This window comes from Aythya fuligula, chromosome 1, assembly GCF_009819795.1.
Source record: "Aythya fuligula isolate bAytFul2 chromosome 1, bAytFul2.pri, whole genome shotgun sequence".
In the NCBI taxonomy this organism is placed as follows: domain Eukaryota; kingdom Metazoa; phylum Chordata; class Aves; order Anseriformes; family Anatidae; genus Aythya; species Aythya fuligula.
Genome location: NC_045559.1, coordinates 53,520,221 through 53,547,578, shown reverse-complemented (window position 1 = coordinate 53,547,578; position 27,358 = coordinate 53,520,221). Strand labels below are relative to the sequence as shown.

The window sequence follows — 27,358 nt, the reverse complement described above, 5'->3', positions numbered from 1 at the left end:
TGATCTTTCGTATCATTTGTGAAACCAGTCCCGACTCAAAAAACAAGCATAATAACAAAAAGAGAAAGAGTTTAAGTGATACTCACGCGGCATGATCCCTTGGCTCACCAGCTCCTCCCGTGTGCGTCGCTGCTGGAGCTTCAACTGCAGCACTGCACAACAGCAGAGAGAGGGAAGAGAAAGAAACCCATCAGTGCGAGAAACATCAGAGGACACATTTTCAAACGCATCTTCTTCTCTCCTTTGGACGCCAAGGCAGTAGTGAGCAGCAGGACGAGAAGACCTCCCTCCCACCCAACTCCCCTGCAGCACGCAATTGCAGAAGTGGCCGTGAGTGGCGAGGTTTCCGTATTCTGCTGCGGGCAACAAGGAGAGGAAGTTGCAAAGGGTCTTGGCAGGGTGATAAAAATCCGCAAAGCAGGGCCTGTTTCTCAATTCTTTCTACAGCTCCAAGTTCTTTCAAGCCATTAGCATTCAAAAACAAACAGAGAGAAACGTTGGTCTGACAGGCCGCCAGGAAAAGCAGCGACACCCCACCTGCTAATGACTCCTCAAAACTTTAATTACAGATTAAATTGATATGACAAAATCACTGGTCATTAAGCTTTCTCTAAATTACAAGGCCGACTGCCTTCCCTGGCACTGAAATCCTTCCACCTTCAGAACCATGTAATGAAAGTGAAATATCATGGGCATATCTGCAAGTGTCCTTGTTCCCCAGCAAAAGGGATCCCTTATCTCTAGTATGTCTCCAATTTCTTTGAGTGCTATAGAGCATGTGTTACCTGTATGAAATACAGTTATCTTTTTTTTTTTCTAATGCAAATGACTGGATTATTTCCACATTAAGATTAGAACAGCAGTTTCCATTTAAACTATACAATCAAAGCAAAATTCTCGAGATCGTTCTTACGAACAGTCAAAGACAACTTCCATATGAAAGGGACCTCGTAAAGCCAAAGGAAAAGTCCCATGAGCCGTGCACACACACACACAAACGCACAGACACATCGATTTGGGACAACTTGAATGAACACTCACTGAATGTTTGCAATCAAGCCTAAGCTCCTAAGTACACTCAACAGAAAACATTATAAAATTAATGGCATGGCTTCTTCCACATTTAAATTTCAGTTTCTCTGTCATGTTTATGCCTGTTGTATAGTCCACATAACAGAGGTCTGCACAAATGTAATAGAACTACCAAAGAACAAAACTGCTCTGCTAACTAAACCATCTTATTATAACCCTTATGCTTCCTTTCTCAGTTATTTTTTTCTGTCCAATACATTCATTTCTGACATTAGATCCAAATTTATACTGTACACTCCCTAAAGCAGAGATCAAAAACTTCAAGAGAAGATGCCACTTCACCTACTTACATACATCATCGCATTTTACCTGTTTCCTTAAACCTCCTATTTGCAGTTTTTCTTTTGAGGGAGATACCCCTTCCAGTAAGGCATCTGGTCTTCACAAGAAGTTGACAGGAGATGTAAAATCCATCTCTTCTGTGGTCGCTTGCACCGTGGCTAATCGCCCGCACTTAAATGCTTGGATTTGTCTAGCGTCAGCTGCCTTTGGCTCTTGACATTGCTTTTTTTGAAGTTTATGACAGTGCGAATATAATTCCTACCTCTGAAGGCACTTCTGTATACAGTGTGCAACCAAGTTCCCTCTCTTCACTTTCTTGAGCCAAACGAGGATTTCTCAACACACGCATCCCAGGCAGGAAACTATTTTCTTCACCACAGGGAAGGGAGAGAGGGAGTGAGCTAGAGCAGAGCACCACACAAATCCTGCGAGGGATCAGCCAAGAGCCCTGGCGAGGAGGAGGGAATTCAGAGGGGAAGAACAGGCCCTCAGTTTGGCTGTGAAACTGCAAACAGAAGTGGTAGTCCCCAATTCCCCCTCCCACCCAGCCGTGCAATCTCACTCCTACTTTTGCGCTTGCATGAGGGGTGACACAGTCTCACGGCTGTCACAGAGCTCCTCGTTTGCTGGATTCGTCGTGAGGCCATCAAAAGCCGAAGCAGGTGCTGCCACATCTATGCAGAACCAGCGCCAAAAGAATGGGTGGGACCACGGCAGACCTGATCTGATTCAACTGCAGGTACCCCAGCAGCATGGCTACAAGGGAACGGCCTTGAGCAAGCAGCTTGCTGCAGCCGAATCTCGCTCCCCGCATCAGCTCTCACCTCTGTCTGACTGACGGCTGGACCCACTGACGTGACAGCACACCCCGGCCAGAACCGTGAACAGTTTTCTGCCTGGTTTAGTAGGTTCAAGAGTGGGTGAGACTTCATTCTCCCAGCAGCAGCAGGCAGCACGCAGGGTTTCGGCCCTGTCAGGTAACTGTACATTAAATCTCTCGCTCTGTGGCGTTTTCGTCATTCTGGAGCCATTTGAGGGGCTCATTTCGATACCCTAAACTAGCACATTTCACTAAATGTACACAGACCAGGCACAGACCTAGAGCATCTCGCACCCCAACTTTACGTGCAGATAATCTCAGTATTACTCATTTCTCCCAGTTACACATCTAGCAATGTATTTGCTAGCTGTGTTTGCCACTGTGTTATTTACTTGCCAGGACCACCAACTTTCCCTACTTTTTCCAACTATACCTACCACTTACCTCAACAGCTTATTTACCTTTTCCCTCCCAGAGTCGAAGATTTCCAGAGAAAAACTCCCCCACACAGGTGTGGCCAGCATTTTTTGCTCTTTGGTGCATAACTCTGCACTCAACTGTATTTATGCGCATTTTGCCCAACCATCTCAGTTTGCCTAAATGATCTAAAGCATTTTATTTTCACTGTCATTAAGGTTATTTATGCCTCCACTAATTTTTGTTCCATCCACACCTTTACCAGCAGTCATCTTGCACTTGCTTCCAGACCACGCTGGGCTGATCCCAACTAGAAACTCTTTTCTTTGATTAGAGTCAGTTCTTAAACCATTTAAGCTCTACTTCATTACATCCAAAGATACTTTTTAAAACCCAAATGTATTGCACTACTAAGCTAGAGACCTTATAAAAGTCTATTACACCCAGGCAAAACCCCTAAAAAACAAATTTCTAGTATCAAAACAACAAAATTGTACTTGAGTGGACCTGTTCTTCGAAAACTGAAAAGCTGCAAGCATGATTACTGCTCCTCTTATTCAAATTCTTTATCAAATTTTCTTTATTTTTTTCCCTAGAACTGGTAAGAGATTACGTACTCTTTACTCACTCACACTTTTTCACTAGCAGTGCAAAATGTTACTTCTCTTTCACTCTTCCGAGTCTCCCTGCTGTCACCAGATTTGTTAGAAATCAGTGTCAGCCAGCCAGCCAGACTTCATCAAATGGCTTAAAACTCACTTCCCGACTTAAGCTTCCCTTATGATTTTTCTAAATATAGCTTATTTCTATATCAGTTGCCATCTACTATCCTTTTTCTCTAGTCATTATATGCACCTTTTATTTTTAAACACTATGTCCCTTCATAGCAAAAAACTAGCAACTGTCAAGAGGACTAAGCTAAAGAATAGGTAAAAGGTCATTTTCAGGATATTTTTAACAGCTATTAAGTAATTCCTGGGATTTGTGAATGTATTACATATTAAGCAGAAGTTATAACCAGAACATAATGCACTTTTGTCCCAACACAGTTTATTTTGGGAGGAGGGCAAAAAGGTTTAATTCAGTTCAGTCCTGAATTCATTTTGGCTTAAATAAGCACTTGGAGTTGCAAACACCATTTTGTATATTTAGGAGATCACCTGTTTACGTGTGCAAGTGTGTGAATCCTATATATAGATTAACAGATGTCCCAAGAGCCAATCCAAGGCTGTTGTACGTGGAGCTCAGCCAAAGGTCTAGAATGACCAGAGAAATTCAGTTACTCAAAGACAGGCTGGAGTATAAGTCCTTCAATCACAAACCAGCAACCTTCTGTTTCCTTTATCCCCATACTTAAACTTTAAATTAATTTTCAAGTTTGAAAGAAATCAGGTCATATAAAGAAGAGTGTATATCTGCAGGTTGGAAAATAAGTTCCACACTGGAACTCTTTTACTTGCCTCTTTTCTTCAACTTGTGTCCCGGTCCATGAAACATTTTGTAAGCTTCATATGCTTGTCTGATTTTTCCGCCCAAAAATGGGACTAACTGATTTATTTCACAAGAATTAAAAGCTCTGAATTATAATTAAAGTTTGGACAAGGCTGCTAGGTCTTTAATGAACTCTTTCAGGAATTTCTAAAACATTCCAGAGCAATCTGGAAGATGGTATAGAGGGCTGTTGGCAGCACTTTAGAAGAGGGTTAAAGCAGCACTTGTGTGGGTGTGTAGTAACAGACAAGTAACACAGCAATACAGCTACTACCAACAGAGTTGTACTGTTAAAGAAATTTAGCAAGATGTGCTCATTTTTTGTTCATCTTGACGTAGAACTGCGTTAACACTGAACCCATAGGCACTGCCCGCTGCGTTAAGCACGTGCTTAACGTACAGAGGCTGCACCCACACGGACACTTAGGCCACAGCTCTAGTCACAGTGCAGGGGTGCACCAGCAGTAAGCAAGAACAAATATTTATGAGGAGCGAAGTTGCTTTTTGCAGCCTGTCATCTAAATCAGCAGCAGACCTGCCTTTACACACACGTGCCCGAAAGCCCTTTGCTGCTGAGCCACGCTTCGTGTTTAATGGTGTGCCCAGGGCTGCTGCAGAAACCCAGCTGCAGCCTCAGCATCTCAACATCTTAACGAGAAAAAACTACCCTTGTCTTAGAGACTATGTCACATATCCTGGCAAGTTTACAACAACAAATTTAAAAAATATTTTGCATTTCCTGTTTTTTTGAGACCCGGCAACGAGAAGCGCGCAGCTCTGAACTGCGGCCTGTGGTGAGGCCCTGCACGCGCTGGATCCCGATGTAGCACCTGGGGCCAGTCAGCGGCCACATCGCTGCAAACCCCTTTCTTGTAAGGAATCCCCCAAAATCCTCATGGTTGCGCAAAGCGAGGTGACTCTTAAGTACTGCTATAGGGGTTATTACAACAGTGAGAGCCCAAGCAGCCGTGAGGAGCCCGGGGAGGATGGCTGCTGCAGCCCACTGGATACCAGGACGATGAGGAAGAGAGCAAGGAGCCCTGAGACATAACCTGCACCTCAGCTGGCTAGGCTGGATGCTCACAGATGTGATTTATCCAGTTTTTAATTCAGTGAAAGCAGCTAGCCTGATCTAAAAATTCATTCTTGTAACCCAAGCAATACGCCAGGTACTGGCTAGAGAAACTAGCAAGGAGAAAGTGCAATTAGCCCAACTTCATTATCCAGGCTGAGGAAAGTGCAAGCATCAGTAAAAGCAGTAAAAAGCAAACCGTGTGCTTTAATGCTTACAAAGGGTCATGATCCTTTCTTCGTAAGTTGCTCAGCACCTCTGCAGACCCCATCAGAAAGCCCAGAGCTACAGCATCACTTCACTCACAGGGAAGCACTAACGCAGCCTGAGCTGGGAGGGAAAGCTGCTGCTTAGTTCACCAGCACCTTCCAGGAGCATCTTCTAAGAGAATATTCACCAGCCTCAGCGCTGGCAAGGTCTGATTCGGTTCCTTTGTGAGGGTCAGAGACCACGGCCCAAGGCAACGTGGCACCAGGCCACCATTTGCAGCCCACACATGTAGTTTTCAATTTTTCAGTACAATCTCTGTAACAACGCTACACCAAAACAACAGTCGATATCCAACCAACTTTATTGTAACATGCAATGATAAAAGAAGTCTTTAAATATCACAGGATATTTAGCGAAGAAAATCATTACAGCTCTTTGCGCTATCCTAACTTAAACATGACAGTGCCGCCCAACTGCTGCTTTGAAAGGTGAAGCCACTTTTCCACTCATCACTCAGCCAGCAACAGCCTTTTTAATTATGTTGAGAATTTTTTCCCAGATTCTGATGTATGAAATAGTCCCATCTGACTACTAGCCAGTGCCAAATTGAGCTTTGGAACATGCAGCACATTAACCATTGGTTTCACTGGAAGTTATATCATTTTGTGACTGAATTCAATCCCTTGGAGATGTAGTAAGAAAACCTACCTCTTGCACCAAAAATGGTCTCTGAGCTTTTTTCAGCAATGTCTGCTTACAAAACAAATGTTGTCTTGCATGAGCCCTTTCAAGGGGAAGCCAGATTAGACTCTGGTTCAGACACCAGCAAGAGCAGCATCTGCTGACTTCCAATTGCAAAACCTTTCTGGACTGGGGCAGCAAAGGGTGGTTAGTATTATAGAACATTTGTGGTGTCAACAAGAAGCTATAAAAGAATACAGCTATAAGAGTTAGTGATCAATGACTGAATATACAATGGTCAAAATGAATTTTGAAAATGACTCTCACATTGCTGAGGCTGACAATTTAATTTTTTTTCAGAGCTGCCTCTTGCACGGTCGACAACACCCACCCCATCACACAGAATTTGCTAGAATGGTAATTACCAACAAAGAAAAGCCAACTTTGGGGGCCTTTTTTAAAGGCAATTTTCTGAGCCTAACAGCATTTTAATCCACTAACTGCTGATGGGGAACACACGCTGGCTTTGCATTTAAGCAGACTGTGCAGTTAACAGAGAAGCATTTAAGTGAAGCAGACTGTAAATGACACCCAAACTGCAGGGATTATATGGCAGTTTGCTATCCAGGCAAGGGGATGCCAAAAATTCACGTCCCTCTGTGGGGTGAAGGAGAAGCAGCAGAGTGCACAGCTGATCCTCCCAATTTGCAAGCAGCCACTCTTGTTGGGAATAGCATCCACGTGGTCACATTCATTTGAATGCATTTTAAAGAATAGCTTGGAGTGAGCCTGAGCAAAGGGACAGTTAAGCATAAGTTTATTTCTTTACTATTTGAGGCTATCTCACATTCCACTACCTCTTTTCTCTACTGTAGCAACAACAGCTGCTATTAAAATGCAAGCAGTTTCCTCATCTCTTCCTTAGCAACCATACCACGGAGAAAATGAGCTCTGGGAGGATGAAGAAGAGGATTTGGTTTAGTCTCTCCAACTGTCACAAGAACTTTTCCCACTAGAGGCAAAAGCCACTTATTGATACCCATGCTGTGGTCTCCTCTTTGTAAAAAGCAGGATTGAGATCCATCTCCCTGAAGCCAAAGGGGAGGTCTGTGAAGCAAATCCTGAACAGGAAACAAAACCAGGATCGGGAGCAGTTCCTTACTGCAAATCACATGAACGATTCAAGTGGGTTTTTTAGCAGCACTGTAGAAATCAGCACATCCTGCTGTAATATGCTTAGATGGGCAGGTGTCTCGTGTAATTTTGGCGAATATTTATGAACACTGATGAACTCCTTACCCTGCTCTGCTTGTCCAACAGGGACGATATTTGAGGAGGTTTAACCAAGAAAGCCATACAGTGGCATCAAAGGCAGATCTAGCACAGAGGACTTGAAACTTTTTCACAACCACCTTTTCTTTCTTATCTTCTTGAGAGCACGAAAAGTTGTCACAAATGGGAACAAGAATACAATTCTTAAAAAAATGGAACAGATCTTTCACCTCTAAAGCCACAACTTTCAAAATATTTCACAGTAGCTGTGCTAGTAATAATCTAGGGATGTAATGTGGGTCATGTAACACTACTTTTTTTTTTCATCCAGCGCTCCCAGAAGCCTTCAGCTTTCAAATGCCCAGAAGCTTTTTAAAGCAGCTGAAAAGTATAGAAAAGGGCGAGTTTGCCATTTCGACTGGGCATATAAAACACAAAGAGGAGGAAGAGAGAAAATTAACTGACTCACACTCAGGACAAGAAGGGCTGGTTTCTTGATAAAACCATACTCTTCAAAGTTTCTGCATTTTTTTAGAGCTCAAAGTGTTCTTGGGTAATATAAAATCATTAACATGACATCCAGCTCCCACATGCCTGCTAATGGACTAGATGCATCGTCTGTGTGACCGTGTCCCACAGGACTGGATCAGACTGCTAGAAACAGAATACAGCTACAAGGCAATGCTCCCTTTGAAAGCTTTTGTTGGGAAGTTGCTGTTCGAAGAGAAATATGAAATTGTAATCATTTGTAAGAATGTTTTCAAAGGATGATGGAATACTTGCATGTATTATCTTTTAGTGAGTGCATGTTACGAGACATTAAGTAGCTCTTTCACTGGGGACAGACAAATGCGGATTCTTTGATACAGCTAATTTAGCAGAATCTAAAACCTGCAGAAGAAACTGGTCTCAGAAGAATATGGAATCAGAAGCAAATACACAGCCAAAAGCACAAGGATCTATTTTTATCCTCACGCTGTTGAACACGGAAAAAAAGCTACCTCATCAGGTCATTTCTGAGGCTTCAATATCAAATTTGACACAATGTGGAAATCAAAGTAATGTTTGTACTAAAATGTATCTAGAAGGCAAAGCCACCATTTACTGCAATTTCAGTATTGCAACCACATAACATTACAAAACAGGCAAAAACAGTAGCATGGTCAAAGTGTAACAACATAACATGATCTAACCTCAAGATGGAACAGAATAATTACTCTTGTTTGGTGCTTCTCAAAGGCTCCAAGACAGCATTGGGGTTGTAGGGTGGTAAAATGTACAGGTACAAAAGGAAGAACCAGTCCGCAGTCCCAGAAGTTTACAATCTCAGTCTTCAACTTTGCATACAATTGTACGTGTTTATTTCAAGGGTACTGCTCAAATATATGACTCCAAATAGATGCAAAACTTGATTATTACTGCGATCCAAAAGTTATGCTGAATTTTGCACAGTTGTTATTATGTTGGTTTAAAATGAATGCTAGCAGTTGCTGTGCATTTTACAGCATTTGCCTTTACATTCTTCCTTCATAATTTGTTTAAACTCCTGCCATTTCCATTAAACATAAAATGTAGGGGGTTTAATGCAATTTTAATCATCGCTACTTTTTAATGAGATGCAAGCTTTGTTTTCTTTAATACTAAAATTTTGAATCAGATAAATGTATTACTGTCAGTACATACATCTTTCTACCTAATGCATAGAAGACCACTCTTAACAGCCCACATCTAATAGTTCATTTCAGCACTTAGAAGCTGTTAAAATGGGACTTCAATAAATTAACCCAGTATTTTTAGTAAGATATGCAACACATGAAAGTGTGCAATGAGCATAACAACTGGAAAAGTTGGTTTTCTTCCTGTGCAAGGTACTGAATCTTATAAAATCCTTTAGTCCCAGAACTACTGGTTAGGTGAAAACCAAGCATGTGAATAGTTAGGCACACATCCACTTCTATGGAATCTGGCTACCATGCGTGATCCAACAAGATGACCTGTAACAAAATACCTAGGTGGAAAGGTCTACCTAAAATTGACACACCAGTATCATGAGATAGTAAATAATAGCTGTAATCAGTGCTTGTTGATGCCATCCATATATCCATTGTTGCTATATGTAGCTGGAAGAGAAGCCTTGCGGGGAAAAAACTGACTTCACAGAGAATTTCCCAACTCCCCTGTAAACTTGAGTCACAGTCTATACTAATTTATACGTTTCCGTGAAACAACAAACAAGGAGGAACTAACATTGCCCTTAACCACCTTGCAAAGAAGACCCTAGACAGAGATTCTCCAAGATAACTTAAGGTGATGTGGCAGATGAGGACAAATGAAGGGAAAAGAAGGAATGGGCAGATACATCCCGACCATCAGATCTACAGCTGTCTACTAATGTGACAGAACAAAAGGCAAGCTGCACAAGGGAAAACACATTTGTGACCTTTGCATTTTTTTCTTGTAAAGATAGAGGTATCTCTGCCGAGAAGAAGAAAGCGCTCCAACCTTGTTATTTTCCTTAAAGCTGAGACATCAGAGTTGCTTGATGTTTTTTTTTCTGAAAAATTATACAGAAGATGAAAGAGACATGTATCAGAAGCCTAACATTTTTTTCAGATTATTCAAAACTCTTAGTTTAAGTGATAATGCATGTTTGTGTGTTCCTATTAAACTAAAAAAGTCCCAAGTCTTGAGAGAATGTCAAGACATGTTCATAAAACACAACTGATTAGACACGTTTATAATACTAAAATTGATGAGAAAAAGCTTTCCATGCCTCTTTCAGCAGTAAGAGCCACAATCTAATATATTTCCTTTACAGCTCACCTCCCATACTGCAATTCCTGCTACAGCACAGAGCCCCAGTGTACCAACAGCCTCTCAGATCAAGGCCCAGAACTTCCCCAAACATTTCTCAGAGACTGTATCGGCCGGATGATTCAGCCTTCCCCCTACCACAGGGCACCCTCTACAGATAGAAGTTCAGAGCTTCCTTCACAGAAATCATCTAATGGGCAAGATACCACAGAATTTCTGCCCAAACAGCTGGGATCCCTCGACATATGAGCTGTGTTATCTGGTTTTCCACATAAACGTGGAATAATTCTGTATTTCCGAGACTGTCTCAGATTCTTAAACACCTAAAGAAGTTTAGTTTATTGAAGGCAAATGCAAATTGGAACAAATGTGTTTTCACAAGCCGTAGAAAAAAAGGACTTAGAAGTATGCAGATTCAAATACAAAAACAACATTTATTTGGAAGAAGTAATTAACTGGTTATATAGAGAACTCAGAAAACGGGCCCATATAATTTTAAATTAGCTGGTTTGAGCACCTCTCTCCTTCCTTCAGATTTGTGTGGTTGTGCTGACAGTTATTCCACAGAACAAAGGTGGGTTTGCCCAACACACACATCACATACTGCATTTACTCATATATAATTATATATATATTTATATATATATGTGTGTGTAATTCACATTACACACAAAATGCACATCAAATTCCATCAAGCTCAACAGTGATCATACATGTCTACTATTTTTTATTTCCTTTCTCTTTGAATATTCACTTTCTTACAAATGTCTAGAATAGAGATCTGCAGGACACTTTGTATTTTTTTTCGTAAGGAAGATCAACAGCCTTAAAAACAAATCAGCCTGCAAGGTTTAACGTGCTTCTTCAGTGCCATCATAGCTATAAAAACCTAACTAATAAAATTCTGTGCAACAGGTCAACCAGCTAACTACAAGAGCCCAGCAGTCAAAACTGGCCTGCCTGACCACTGACTTCAGGCTGGTGGACAAATTCTGCAAATGTTTAAAATGTTGCTGCTGGCTCACTGCTCTACTGAAGGGCACAGAGGAGACTGCCGGCGGCAGCGGGTTCTCCCACACTCAACACACACGCTGGAAGAACTGTTAATAAACATGGGTTTTTGCTGATATAATGAACAAAAGCTAGTGAAGGGCGGACACGTTTCCTTTCTATTGCTCCCTGCAGCAAAGAGGAGCGGAGATAGCTCCGTGGTGACAGTGCTCGCAAACCACTGTAGTTAGTTTTACGGTCACACGTCAGTCCCGAAGACATGATCCTTGTTCTGAGCTGCCTACAGTCAATGTGACAACTATTATTAGCAGCAGTAAAGCAGTCGCTCAGTGAGGCACAAAGGTACTGCTAGCTTAGGAACTGCTTCCAAAATGTCAACTTCCACTTCTGAAAAGGGGCAGTTTGAGATCTGAGCATGGGAAAGGAGGGGAGCTGCAGGCAGGCTTGGAAGGACATCCCCATGTGTGCATCATACAGACAGAGGTGGGACAGCTTTGGAAAGTGAAAGTGAAGAATAAAACATAAAAAAAAGCCTCACAAAGAGCATTTTGACAGGAACTCCAAAATAAGATTGAGAAGCCCACAAGTGAGACAGGCCGGTTGGGCTGCAAGCCGCTCGCAGCACTGACCAAATGATGTGCAGGGAGCACAGGCGGCCTTCACGCTTCTCATGCTGCTGAGAAACTTGCAAATAACCAAAGCACATAGCCACTACCTCACACAATTACTACAAAAAATAGACAAACAACCCCCCCCCCCAAAATAAATAACAACAAAAAATCCACAGCTGTATTCTATATCCATTTAATACTAGAGAAATAGTTACCAGCATGAAGCTGGGAAAACTCCACACAGAGAAAGGTGAAAGCGGGTCTCCTCCTTTAGTCAGCCAAAGGGTACCTGTTAGTTCCCCACATCTTTCAGCTGTGCCATAAATGTTTGTGCCCTGAAAAGTGTTTCGGTGAGGAAGGTTACCAAAAAGATGTTTGGTGTGTCAGCTGGTAGGGTAGAGCAGAGAAGTTTGGGGAAATCCCCTCAGAATGGCGACAGGCCTCAGATACCACAAGCTTCGGCTGCCTTTGGGGATGGAGACCTCATTGTAGGTATGGCCACAATATGCCTTGCCCTTACCACAGAGAAAAAAAAAATCAGTATGGACAAATCTTTTGTAAACTTTCAAATAGCTTTTTTTTTTTTTTACAAAAGATTTTCTTTATGGCTGCTTACTTTTGAAAGGCTGTATTTAGATGACACTGTCCAGAAAGCCTGGATTTTGCCAATTTTCACCATCAATTCTGGAAGAAATCCATGCCCCAAAGTAGTACATCCTCTTATTATCAACTTTCTTACGTGTTCCTTGCTAGCTTCATCAGACTTAGTCTAACTTCAGATGGAGAACTGCAGACTAGCAAATTCAAATCCGTGTTTCCTCAGAAGAACACTTACTATACTATATAAACTATAAGCCTTCTTCCAGGTCTTCTACAGACTCATCTCACTGAACACAGGGAAAAACCCTGAATGCACTGATCAGCAAACAACATTTTGCAGCTCTTACTCATAATCCCTGTATTGCAAGGTACTTCAGTTACTGCAGGTTTGCTCTTAAATTGGAAGAGATGTTGCACGTAAGTAAATTTTACATACCATTAGGGCAAAAAACACTGCATACACCTCCCCTAGCACAAGTTAGAGAAAGAAAGCCATGAGCTCTGCTTCATGTTATGCCATTTAGCAGATTACGCATCCACTGAGAGGCCTCCTGCAAGAAAAAGACAGAATTTGCCCCATACAAGCTCACTGCATCTTTTTGTTTGATAAACCTAAGCTATGTCAGGGGCCATATCCCATTTTCTACTGTAGGCTGCAGAGGTCCTTGCCAAGAAATATGTTGCTTTAACATTTTGAATCAAAATTTATTGATGCAGCAGGTGACAAGATCAGTAATTCAATGCTCAGAAAAGTCTGGATAGATGGGAGTTGGATCACGAAAGGAAAGATCAAAGCACCAAAGCAGGCGCTTATTTGTGTTATAGATATTCCTTAAGTAATTGATCAATGACTTACAGGTGTGACAGAATGCTGAAAAATCTGAGGTGACTAGTGACAGATCTCATAAGTGACAAAAGGACCACAATTAGATTTACACAGGCAGCCTGATGCGGATCTGAAAAGCGTGAGTGACTGTGAGTGACCCTTATCTTGTTTGGGAAGGAGAGCCACAGTGACATCTGTCTGGCAAGACCTTGGAACAAGCATGTTAACTCCAGAAGTTGTTTCTGGATGCAAAACAAGCAAGCTGAGCTTAAGCATCGTCACAATTTTGTTTTCAGAAAAGCATCTGCTTTCCAACAGCTACAAGGAAGTCTAAGCATCAATTATTTGCTGTTTGAAAGTGTAAATACAGATCTTTTCTTTACAAAATAAGCAACAAATAATTATCAAATAAGCAATAATTACAAAATCATGCCTGCTTTTTCCAATCTTTATTAAAATGTTTCCCAGTTGCTGGGAATATCAATACCCCAGTACCACAGCTGATGAACACGAAGCTCTCAGTTCAACTGCAAAGAAAATTCAGCTGATAGGGCAGCAAAGTACTTACTGCAAATTTTACTTGGTATCGTTACTAGTTCAAAGCATTGTCCGCATAAATGCTATTAACAGCTGCACTCATTGCACCACACCCACTTTCTATTCATTTTATTTCTGCATGTGTTGAATCCTTATATCTCCTTGCTCTGGTAAATCCGAGACCACAACTCCTTCCCTTTAGCATTATTTTGGGCTAAAGAAAGCATTATAGAAGACCTTTTTCTGAAAAATGAATTAGATTAAAGTGCGGTAAACAAGCTAGCCTCTGCCCCTCTCCTCCTCCTCCCATTCCCAGCATGAAAATAGCTAGGGCTAAAGCAACAGCTGGGGATCATTACACTGACAGGAATAGTTCAGTAAACTGCAAGAAGGGAAAACATGTCATATCCATAAAAACTAAAAACACATTAGAGCAGCAGGACTAAAAAAATACGTGATTTCAGCTTCATGGGTAATGCTACGAGCCCCTTCCACTGATAAGGACTGACTTCTGAAAGCACTGGCCATTCGGTGTTAACCCTTTCCCAAAGCTTCCCACACTAGGTACTGCTGTCATAAAGTTCACATATACCATGAAACACCTCCAGCCTTCACAATCAAATGAGGCACGCTGGGAATTAAGAAAAAAAATAAATAAATTGCTTGTTTACTATCAACTTCAAGCCACTTCACCTTACTATCTCATTGTCTTATCTTCACTGCACCTCCTACCTTTTAAATGCAGTGACAATCAGTGTGCCACACATTTGCAGAATTAGTTGCAGCACGAGCCTACAGAGTCTAACTACGTATGCCAGCTGTGTCTCTGGCTTTGCAACAAGGAAAGCCCTTCATATAGTCAACACATTTCTATGCCTTTCTGTGCCACAGCACTCTTTGCGCACATCATTCTGGATTTTGGGGTACACCAAGCCATAATTCAGAGATGCTTCGGTGAGGTTTTGTGCCCAGTTTCTGCTGTTCTTTGCACCACTCTGCCATCTCCCACAGCAGCTTCAGGTCCATTCTGAAGCAGGAAGACACCCATCAACCTCTACAGATAAATGACATCCTTCATTTCGGTGACGTGCCTCAGATGCAGATCCTCTTGCTGGGGATCTCCTTGGTGTCCAGAGCTTCCAGGTCCACATGGGCACCTTCTTCTGCCCTCTGCTGGGGGAGGCACAGGCCACCGAGCTGCTTCACCTTCAGGTTGCAGGAGGCGTTATGACAATGAGGCCTAGATCACTTGTGAAGACAGCTATGCATTAACAAGCACTTGCATGACTCCTGATCTCTTCAAAGTACTGAACAGATATTAATAGTTTAATCAAAGGCTAAGCTAACTCAAATTACCTCACATTTGCTGTGGACCAAGAATGTGCACACAGTTACCACAGATCAGATGGCATGCAGTAACTTGTTCGTGTCTGGGCCCTGAGACACAAATCTTGGAAAAAGACAGGTGAATTTCACTGGCAGCCTCCGAGTCACATTGAACATTTTTGAAGCAAGGACTTGACAAAAAAAAAAAAAAAAAAAAAAAGAGCTGAGTTCAAGACTAGTGACTTTGCACAGAGGTGGTGAGGTTGGAATTTACTTTTGGAAGTATTTACTTCTAAACCAGACTCATGAATGCTCATCAGCTTTTGGGTAGTTTTCTGAAATTTTCCAGAGCTTGTGATTCCTTCTTCCTATCTTTCGTTAGAGGTTACCATACTGTTGTGTTAAGTGGGCTAGGAACTGCAAACTGAGCTCTGGTATTTGAAAACTAAATCATCCCAACGCATTCTTTGATAGAAAACATGTTTATGGATTTCTGAATTCTAGGAATTTTACAAATAACTGCCCCCAACACATACTTTGAAAAAAACACGCATACGCCCTTTGACTTCCCCAGGTCAAATGAATTTGTGTGTGGAAAGGCTCAGCAGTTCCCGTATTTCATTATGTCAAGCCCCACTTAAAAAACAAAACAAAACACATTAAATCAAATGTAGGGCACCATGTTTTCCAGAGGCAAGAAAACAAGATGACGGCTATTCCAGACAGCCATTTCTCATAAGATTCATGAAGCAAACAGGAGTGAACATTGCCAGCATAATGCAGACCCCTCTTTATTTGCCTGGCTTTACTAATAGGAGAAAGTAGACTGGCACCCATCACCTGTGCATGGCAAAAAGTGAGGAAGAGAAGTGGATGAATTCCGTCATGATAAGAAAAGTAGGCTGTCCCATTTTTCGCCAAAAATGAGGTACAACAGTCCTTACAGTTTCATTTAGCTCAGTACTAAATCCTGACTTCCATTGCTCTTGCAAGGGTACACACGAGTGCATCTGCTCCTCCACTGCCTCTAAGATTTGGCTCTGCAAAATCCAGTGAATGCTACAGCACAAATACAGCAGGAGTCCTGAGAATGCAGAGACTTGAATGGAGCACCAGTGAAGCTAATGTGTTGTTTTTTTTTTTCTCTTCTGACATGAAAGAAACTGGCAGCATCCACTTCTCTTTCCTACCCTTCCTGTTTGGTAGCTGGTAGCAAGAAGCCTTCCCCATTGCATCTGGTATTAGAACATCAGGAATTAGACATGGAGCAGGCTGATGAATGGTGCTAAACCCTGCAGAGCTAACACAGCTTTTTCAATCATTTATATTTATGTATATTTATTTATTATGTTTATTTAGAGATACACAAGAACTCAATGGCCTTAATTCGGTTCCACCAGAGATGGCAGCACCTATTTTTCTGTTGATGAAAGTACTACAGAATTGCATTTTCCTCATTCTACAAGCGATGCCACTGTAGAGCTTGTGCTATTTAGTGCCTGTATGAAAGGCATACCCTGGCACATCCAAAAGCAGAGTGCTCACCTTCCATAAGCCTCATGAACGCCTTGCAAATAACAAGTCAGCTGCAAGTTCGAGCTTTTTGTTTTGTTTTCTTTCTTCCTCCAAAGATTGATGTGCTGCAGTTCTTTGCCCCCAGAGCCGACAAAGTAATGTGGGAATACTGCTGACACCAGTGGATTTATGACTGAGTCCCAAATTTTAATTGCAGAGCTATGGCTTCAGTTCTCTTTTCCTTTTCCACACTTGCTTGACGAAGAGTATTCCAAGGAAAACAAGCAATGAAAATAGTAATATTTTAAAAATCTAATAAAAAGCTCACTCTTGGTATCTGATAACGGGGCTTGGTATGGGGAATGACAGCAGGGGACAGAACTTTAACAGTTTTCTTTGGCAACCTCAGCAGATCAAAAGCTGCACGAGAGAAAAATCCTCTAAATTCAACTGCTAAAATCATCTTCCACACACTGGCTATCTTTTGATAACAAACACGGCCTTACTCTATCCAGCTTTCAGTACTCAACTCAGTCCACTCTTTACTTTTCTGTCCAAAATGTCACTGGAAGTTATTTTCCTCTCCCCTCAGATCACGTTACTCACTCTTTAAAACCAGCCTTCACCTTACTTCTGAGGCCACTGTGCCAGAGACCTTTGGTCACTCCTGCAAGGCCTTACTAAAACTTCACTTGCATTTAGGTGAATCCACTATTTCTGATCAAATATACCTTGTGTGTGTTTGTCACTGGCATTTTGTTATGTTCTGCTATTCTATCCTGTAATTTTTTCCTGCTTGTTGCTATCTATTATGCTGCTCACTGTGAATGAGTCACTGTCTGTACTCATCTTCTTCAGCTCTTCTTCAAATTCATTCTTGCAAGCAACCCCTCCATATTGTCTTTTCTTCTCATAGAAGAAACCTTTCTTGTCATAGAAGAAACTCCCTGAAACTTGACCTCTATCTGTCTGCATAATTTTGCAGAAATGACAAATCCCTGTAAGAAATCCCATGTATTTGCAGGGAAACACCATTAACTGAAACAGGATCTTATCCAGATATACACACACCACTCCTTCCACACTCTGCACAGGAACACAATGAAACTCAAAACACGATATTCTATCCCCTTCAGGACAGACCTGCCCCTCCAAAATAAGCCTTTGCACCTTTAATAAATCGGCCTTAAAGCACGGCTTACAAGATCCTTACAGATGTAGAGGAGAAGGAGAAATTTGAACTCCCCAAGTTCCCAAACACAAGTGAAATTGTCCCAAGGAAACTGTCTCCCTGCAAGTCCCTACACACGGGGCTCTGACCTCGTCCTGTGACATGCTTACGAGCGCCCTCAGGAACAACGGGTCAGAGGAGCCAGTGGGAAACCCGAAATCTGGACAACTGCCCGGGTTGGACAGAAAAAGCAAAAGCAGGCAGATTCAATATGCAAGGAGAAAAAAAAAAAAAAAAAAAACAACAACACACCCCCACAAACCAATTACACAGTGCCTAAAAGGAAGAAAGAAAGCAGAGCCTGCTGACCTTCTCGCAAGCTGTGGTATGAATCCTGGTAGGGGCTCGAACAGCTCTTCCCTTGCTTTGCCACAGTCTCTGCAAGCGGCACAATCCCGACATAGGCAGGCTGGAGTGTCTTGGCTTTATCCAACATATTAGAGGAAATCCCTGGACCTGAAGGCCGAGTCTGCAACACGGGAGGCGTTCCAGGCTAGCAGAAGGGGTGCTTAATCCTCACGAGAGACCCAACCACGATCCCTCTTTACCGGGTTTCTGTCACTGCACCAACCGGAAAAAAACTCAGTTTCCTGCTCGATTCCAAGGCTGTGCTTCAACAGGAACCCAGAGGTACGCAAGGCACTGACAGATCCTGACAGCCAGCATCTAAAGATTAAAATCAGCAAGCCTCTTGGCAAAGCTTTTCCTCCTACTACCTCAAAACTCGGACAGACGCTTCGCTGCTTCTGCAAGCGGCTGGAAGCATTCGGGATCCCAGTGTGCAGGGCAGTGCTTATCAACAGATGCGTGGACTTCTTCTTGGAGCCACTGGCAGTGACAGGCAACCTCATTCACCCAAAATAGTGAGCAGTTGGTTCCTCTCCTCACCCTGCAGCCACCTGCCAGACAGGCACTGCCATGTGATGCAGCGCTCCCCTCTCTGCACCTCCCCGCTGGAAGCGCGCCGCGCACAAAGCCAGGAGCACGCCACCACTCCGCGAGCAGCAGCCTTTTCTTTCATTTTTTTTTCCCATTTAAACCATCAGAAATTGAATTTTGGCTGTGGAGAAAGCTGAACTGGTCAGTGTGGAAACAGATCTTACATGCATTGGTGTGAGACTACACACAGGCAGCAGCAGGCTGCTGCTGTACAAGCACACAGAGCCGCCTCCTCTTCCCCTAAACCCTTTCTCTTCACCCAGCAGAAACACCTAGCTGGAGACACGCAGCAGTCCCCAGTCAATAACACTCCTGCAAGCACCAAAATGTCACAATCGAGGCGGCTGTCTCACCAGGAGCTTATTTAATGCACATCATGGCTGGATGTCACCGGGTCGTCAGTCTCTGTATATAGGAACCAGCAGCATGGTGCTGGAATTGGAAGTGGCCAGGGAAGAGCACGCTCCATCCTACCGACAGCCTGGAGGTGCTCACACCAGGACAGCCGGTGGCTTTGCTGTCTCCTGATCTCACAAAGCATGCATCATAAAAGGTACAAGGAAGTCTGAGCAAAAAGGAAGAAAAAAGAAAAGAAAAAAGTTGTCCAATGACGACACACTTGTGAAAAGTATTTCAGCATCTTCCCAGAAAAAAAATAATAATCGTAACTGTTGTCATCCTACAAGCCTGAAGCAAGATAGCCACATGGACATTACAAAAACAAGAAGGTGAATACTCCAAACCCCACCAAAACAGTCTACATTTCAGTCTACATTTCTGCCTCCCTTCAAATCGAGACCAAAATTTTGCAGAGTGAGGCTGGAGTGACAGCAACAAGAAAAAAAAAAATCTCTTTAATAATGAAGCTGAAATCTTGAAACAAGTGATGCTCAACCAAATCTGGAAAACAACTTTAACTCTGCCATTAGCAGCACCAGAGCAAACAAGCAATCTAACACCTTTTTAAGCTACAAACTAGAAATTAATATACTGAATTTTACATGTTTATTAAGACATGATCCTAGATTGCAGAAGATATTTCTGAGCTCCTGCAGCAGTGCTCTTCTTGCTTGGAAAAGTTCAACCTTCACTCAGACAAGAACCCATACTCAAAACCTACCCCGTGCCAGACAGTCCTGCTCTTTCTGACAACGCACCGTTTGGAGGGGGGAAACAAAAAGATTCAGCCACAGAGGTCAAAGATTTGCTATTGCCTTGCCAAACGGGGCCTCATACCCAGCAGTACGGCGTGCAACACCTGGCCAGTGGGAGCTGCTGCTCCCTCCAGCCGAGTCACAGCCACCCAGGCGGTGCCCTGACAGCCCTAAGGCATCGCCCGAGCTCTGATGAAGCAAACTTTGAGAACTGGAAGAACGGAGGCCCCAAGCAGCTAATAATACATGAAATCTACCATATTGCCAGCTTGGGCACTCTGGTGACTTCACCAACCCTCCGCTGCTGTCACTGACAGCTCCATCTTGATGAAGATTTGATCCCCTCAATGTCTTTTTGCAGGGCTGCAGATGAGGATGCCGACTTACCTTTCTTTCTTCCTACACAGAAAATAGCTTGGAAAGACAACCACTTGACTGGCTGAATGGCAGCCAGGTAAATCTTGTCTTCCTTGAGCAACATACTCTGTAATTTTGTCCTACGGCGTCAAATTTGTCCTACAGCGTTCCTGAGTGGTCTGAAGGAAGGAGGAATTATCCGAACCAGAGAAGGATGGGCCAGAGGGAGGATGGGAAGGTCTGTCACGGCAGAAGTAAGGCATCCAGCATGCTTCAGCTGCCTAGCTGCTCCAGAGAAGTGGCACCAACCCACTCCAACACACGTCCAATGTTCACTGATTTCTTGTCTCCCCGGCTTTCTCGCTTGGAAAGCATCAAACTCAATTTTCATAACCAGTCCTGGAGACATCTACTGAGCCTTGCATCCTCTGACTTTCAAGTGTGAAATGAGATACAGACCGTGGGTTGTATTCTCCCTCAAGATGCTGCATTGCTATTTCTACCCTCGCAAGGAAATAAAACGTAACATCAGGTGCACAAACGGCTTGCGAGTGGGCACAGCACGTGGGCATACCATGCACTACTCTTCTTTGAATGTCAGTTATCTTTACTTACTCACTGTTTTGGACACATTCACTAACTTTCTCGTCATTTCTCTACCCTCAAAAGCCAAGACAGGAGATAAGCAGCAGCTTTTTCAAAGCCCTATTTTGTGCTGCAATAGAAGTGCCGAAGAGTGAAGCGCCCTCCACTTAAGTTCTAACCCTTCCCGGGATATTTGGACTTTAAAATCCATCCTCCTGCCCTCCTCCTGGCCTCCTTAAACCAGTTGTGACATTCACCTGGTACCCTAATGAGCCAGTTCCACCGACGGGGCAGCCTTACCCGTATGTGGCACCTGGGCTAGTGGCTGGTGAGCAGAACTGGGAAGGGAGAGAGGAACCAGGAGACTTGACACGCGTTAGACTTTGGATCACTTCAGCTGTCACATGAAACTGACTCATTAGCTTTATCCCCCCCAAAATTAGCGTACTCTTTACATTAAAATTAATGAGCAGGCAGAAAATTTGCTGACAGCTCCCGCTTCAAATGTGCATTTTTTAATCCTTTCACCTCCATTCCTCCCTGCAGCGCAGTGCAGGTCCCCTGCCCTCTTCCCAGAAGACACAGTGCCTGCAAGGATCTGCAGGCACACAATTGAGGGATGAAACCCAAACAATGTACTGCTAAAAACTCGCAAGCAGCTGCAATAGGTGCTCGCTCAGGCAACGTGAGAAGATCTCAGTCAAGGTCTAAGCCAGATGAACCCTTAGAAAAAAAAGAGTGTGAGCCCAATATATTTGCAGATCCGGCTCTGATATTTCTAGCAAGCAGACAAAAGCCAGAAAAATAACACAATGCTGCACCTACACCACTGTAAAGCTTTGCTGTCTTATGACTCCACTGATTTTATATTTCCCAGTCAATACGGACTTCACACTGGCACTTGTGTCGCCTACACCTCCTCTGCTACAGATCCCATTTATTTAATGCGAGCTGGCTTTGGACATTCCCACAATCCTGCCTCCCACCTCCAGTGACCTTCAGGAAGAGGTGGAAACACCAGCCTGGCCTCACTGCACATGCTGGCTCCTCCGGCTCTCGGGAAGAGCCCGAAGTCCCCACACTCCGATCTTTTCAACTAGCTGGGGACAGTCAGGTGGCACTCCCTGCCTTAAGCATGAGCCGAAGGCAAACCAGCACCGTGCAGGTGTAAGGCAAGGCAAGAGGAGCAGACGTGCCTGGGAAGCTGGATGTTTGCCTCAGCTCCTGAGTGGCTCCCCGGCCCCCCAGCCCACGCTGGGATATACCAGCACCCCCACCTCTGGCGAGTTGGCTGTCATTGAGCTCTAAATACCGTGAGTTGGAAGCGTAAAAATAGCTGCTGCACAGGCTGGAAAACCTATCAGATGATGTCAACTCGCATTTTGAGCCCTCCTCTCCCCCCCCCCCACTTCCTTTCCTATGTCACTTTCTCATTACCTCACTGTCTCTAATTCTGAAAGTGCTTCTCTCTGCATCTTTCGGCTGCCAAAGTGAACTTTACACAGCGGCTCGAGCCAAATCAACCCCCAGCACATATATAAACTCTGCCACCCACCCCATTCCTTGGGCTTCATCCAAGCCATCAGCTTGCCTTTCCCTGAAAACACGCACACGAAGCCCGTAATCCCCATCTGCAAACCCCGGGAGCGAGGAGGGGCAGTTTGGTCCCAGGAATGCAGTGCATTAACGCAGCGCCTTATCTGCAGATTAACTCGGCAGATAAGCAGCTTCCAGCCAGCGAGGCAACGACGCTAAGGGCGGTGTGGATACAGCAGCACTGCCTGTCCCCCCCCAGCACCGAGTCACCCAGCGCCGTGCAGACCTGAGGGAGGAGGAGGCAGAAGGGGGAGTCCAAAGCCTTGGCTTTTTTTCCACCTCTCCCCGCGAAACCAAGAGCTCGCAGCGTTTCTGACCAAAGGCCATCTTCAAAGAGCCCGTGGCAAAACTGGTAAAAGGGCAGAAAAAAGGGGAAGGAGGGAGAGGAAGGGATGCAGAGATGTTGGTTCACTTATCTGCCTCACCTCCTCCCCGCTCCCTCCCAGACCTGTTGCACCTAGGAAACCTGGGGATGATAAAGAGGAGGAAACAGTCAAGAAGTCTACTGTACTCTAGATCATATCGAAACAAAAACATTATGTGGCACATTCTCCTAATATTACTAAATGGAAGTGCTACACTTTTTTTTTTTTTTGAGTTTTATTTTCATTTGAAAACCAGTGGAAACTCTTCTATTAATCCTGTGCCCCAGAAAGCTGCACATAAACTCCTTTAGGACAAAACTGTGTTGCCAATGTAGAGATTTCTATTTAAGAGAAGAAACGCAACTAGCAGGTGAATTTCTCTGCTAACATAGTGGGAGGATCTGCAACAGAAAACTTCAGAGAAGAGGAAAGGAAGAAAGTGGGGGGTTAAGAGAAAGGAGTTTCATAGCTAGCTTCCAACCAACTGCAAGCCCCTGTGCACATGAGCCCAACAAAGACAAGCAAGTAAATTAAAACCACATATCCAAACACGTTTTATTTGTTATTTTTACCGTTTGGGTTGATAAACTCTGGTTAGATGCAAGCAAAGTGGGATACCTCATTATAGGGTAAAGTTACCGGCCCTTCTTCACGTTACACCGCCACCACCCCCTGTCACAGAGACCCCAGAGCTGGCTGCGTGATGCTCTCACCCTGTTCCAGTGCAAAGTTCAAAAGATTAGCTCAAATTACCTTTGGTAAGCCAACAAACTCGACAGTGAGAGCTCTCACAACAAGTACGGGGTCTCAAATGTGGGGAGCGGAGCTCCAGTGGAGGAGCTTAACTTACAGCTGCTGCCACTGGAACTGCAGAGGAAAGCCCAGGTACTCCTCTACTTCAGGTATTGCTCACCTTGCTCTAACGTCATTAATTTGGACTGGAGGAAGAAAGAACATCAGTTCCCTGCTCTTCTCTACGAGCAAGTTACCCTATAATGAAAAAGTCAAAGGTTTTAAGCCAGAGACCCAAGATTTGACCAAGTTAAAATAGTTCTCATCAGGTTTCCCACCTACGGTTGGTTCTGCTAATGCACCCACGGGCACCCTAGTGAAGAAGGGATGAAATAAATAAAACAAAAATAATAATAAATAAAATAAAATAAACAAAGCATTTGGTTTTGCTCTAGAGAGCAGAAAAAATGGAAGTTCTAGCTGCCAAACCAAGGAGGTACTGAAAAGAAAAGAGGGGAAAAGGAAGCAAGGTCTTTGAATTCGTCTTAAAACACAATTTCTTTTTAGGAGGGAAGAACTGGGAAGGGACAGGAGAAAGATACCCTTCCCCTCGTGTTAAGGCATGTCTAGGAGCCTGAGAAGTTATGTCACTGATTCCCGTGTCTGTTAAGCAGCAGATAGCCCATATTTCTCCCTCCCACACCCTTTCAGCTTCTGGCAATAAAAGGTTTCTTCCTATCAAACCCCTCTGCTGCACAAAGGGGCTACCTGCAAATGCCTGGAAAATGCAGCCTGTTTTTTAGCTTCCTAAGCAAGAGAGGAAAGAGCCAGGCTGTGCCTGATGTCCTCACACTACTCGTGAAAGGAGAGCAAACCCTTCCCTTGCTTCTCAGTTTATAATAGTAGAATGGGTACCAGGCAAACTCCTGCTACAGGACTGTGACTTTTGCCCAGAAAACTTCTCCACACACATCAGATTGCAGTCCCAGAATCTTGGTTTTTATTAAAGTGTGTATTTACCCTTTATTGTTGCAGAAGAACACCCAAACCTGAAACAACTACGCATTGATGGAGGTACAGTTCTACAAGGCCATCATGCCATGCCATTCATATCGGACGTTATTAGCCAAAGTTAATGATTTTAGATTCCACCTGCACATACTGCTAACTTTTTTTTTAAAAATGGTTTAAGTGCTTTGTCGTGGTGATAGTCGTGGAGGCTGGGATGAGGGAAAGCAAGAGAGGAAGCTTTGTGATACTGCTAAGCCAGGTCAGTGGCTACTGAAAGCAGTGGTCCTCTTTTCCTCTGTCCTGGATGCTCACCTCACCCCACAGTAAAAAATAGCTACTGTCAGGCTTATTGGAGGCAGAATAATTTCATAGATTTGGGGTAATTTTTACCTGCTTAGTAGCTGAATAGTACTGCTTACCTAATGAGAAATCCCATTAAAAAGAACCCAAACTCCCCAAATAGCAGCCTGTAAGAAACAGCAATTTCCCACAGACCATAAAGACAAGAAAGAGCTCCCTTCAGTGAAAGCAAGGGCGAGCCATATTGCTTCTGCAGCTTGGTAGCACAGCCTAAGTTCACATGTAGAGGGAACTGCCACAAAGCGTACTGTTGTGGTGTTACATCCTAAGCTGAGCTTGCATGCTTGATGCTCTGCGTCTTTGCCACAAAGACGTTTTCACGTATGTGAGACTACATTTGTATATGTCGATGATACTAACATCACTGGCACGAGCTTGAGATAGAAAAGCTGTGAGAGCAGTAGGGAAAGTACAGTAAAATACAGCACAGTTGATTTGATGTATGTTGAAAGGAAGGAGTGGGGGGAAGCAGAGGCACAGGCCTCTTCTGCAAGTAGCATCGCTGCTTTTAAAACAAACCTGATGTCAGATCCAAGAGTTTTGATATTCCTAGCCATGAAAGCAAAGGGAAAAGGCAAGGAACTGGCAGGGTGCATCTTCTTCTGTTGCCCCAGCAAAACCTGCCAAGTCTTACAAGTTTTAATCCAGAACTGGCTTAAAAGCCCTTAAAGGCACGTAGCCTAAATGCTTAAAACTGTGCAGGTAGCTGTGCTTGGAACATTACGTTCCTATTTGGCCTCTGCTTTCTGTTTTGTTTCCTTCTTCCTAAACGTATGAGCTCACCTGGAATGAAACGCACAGAAGCCTTTTCAGTCGCCCTCTTTCCTCAACTGTCTGGCACTCAGTTAGGAATTCGTCACTTTGGTACGAGTTACCAGAATTCATCAGCCAGAACCGCCTATTTATGGAGTTCAGGCAATCCAATTACATTAAAACACTCTTTGACTTGATAAATTGGGTTAAAACAGGTAGAGAGATTTACATGTAGCACAGTCTGTGGGTCAGAGCTGGAATTAGAAACACCAGCATCCTCCTTTGGCTGCCAAATCTATTTTACCAATGCAGATACAAGACAGGAGCTGTTACACCAGGCCTGAATAAAAGCAAATGAGTTGATGATATAACTGAATAGACAAGCAGGCAACTGAAAAAGCTGTGTTTTTATGTGCTTGCCAGTTCTTATGATCTGACAGGAGTCGGATGCTTGCTCCCAATGCATCTAACAGCTGGCTGAGCAGAAGTCACTTACAAACAAACTCTTTAGAGCAAAAATTATTTTCACAGGATAGACACAGCCATATGCTTCCTTTTGGCTACCACATCATGCTAAGGCCAGAACTGACTATAAACTCTAAACTCTCTTCTATCAGAAAATATTTCTGCCTGAGCAAGACATCAGTTGGGCCAAGCTGTCTTTAAGCTTCAGCTACCATGTGGAGCGCCAGACGCGGCAGACGAGCAGAGCGCGGTGGATGTTGTCTCCCCTGCCTCAGTGAAGAAAGGCTTTTAATGCTCTCTGCCATGAGATCCTCCCAGAGAAGCTGACGAAGGATGGGCAGGCAGTGAGGTGGATCAAAAAAGGGTGGATGTCAGTGGCACAAGCCTAGCTGGAGGCCAGTACTGAGCAGAGTTCCCCAGGGGTCAGTACTAGGCCCAGTCCTGTTGAACTTCCCAATTCGGAGGGGCTGTGTGGACTGCATCCTTGGGGATCTCCAAAAGCCACCTGGATGTGGCCCTGGGCAGCCTGCTCTGGGTGGCCCTGCTGGAACAGGGGGCCTCCAGGTCCCTTCCCACCTCAGCCACCCTGTGACTGACCCAGCAGTTTGCTCACCCAGTCAGCCACCTAACGCTCTCAGAGTAAATACAAAAAAAATTCTACCATGACAAACCCAGTAAGCAGGGAAATGTGCATATTTTTAATATTCTCCAGCGATATCTACAGCGGACCACAAAACTACCCACTTCTAATTTCATGATTTCCTAATTATTTATGTCTATCACCTTATCATGCTTATTCTTCCTTGCTGTCTGATCTCTCTGCTAGACTTAGTGCCCAGCCACTGCAACTCTTTACTGGTCCCATGATCCACTTTTCAGCAGTTTTCTTATCCTACTGCTGACTGCATTGCTTGAAACTCCTTCTCTTCTACCTTATTCAGCTTCACCATTCAGTACACACGGTCTGAGTGATGTTACACAAGCCAGATGAAATAATCCAGCATCTTGCTCCACTTCTCATCATTCCTTCTTTTTGATGGCTCTGGGTCTCGTAAGAAAGTTCACTGAGCCAGCAGAAAACTTTTTTTTTTTGGATGGATTTGTTTTCAACGATGGATTAGACGGCTTGCAAAATCTGCATCCGAGCTAGCTGGAGCTAAGCACTGAGCTGCTGGGGATGAAAAACAGAAGAGTGAAGAAAAGTTGGGCCTCTTCCTGCCCCTTCCATTGGTC

At 43.7% G+C, this 27,358-nt stretch overlaps 1 protein-coding gene across 1 annotated transcript in view; it reads right to left on the bottom strand.

Annotated features, from left to right (window-relative positions):
* The window catches only part of MRTFA (myocardin related transcription factor A), a 101,034-nt gene that overhangs the window by 25,506 nt on the left and 48,170 nt on the right, over window positions 1-27,358 (bottom strand). The window contains exon 5 of the mRNA XM_032207809.1: window positions 87-152. Within this exon, the coding sequence (XP_032063700.1) occupies window positions 87-152 (66 nt within the window). The remainder of the gene's footprint in view (window positions 1-86; window positions 153-27,358) is intronic.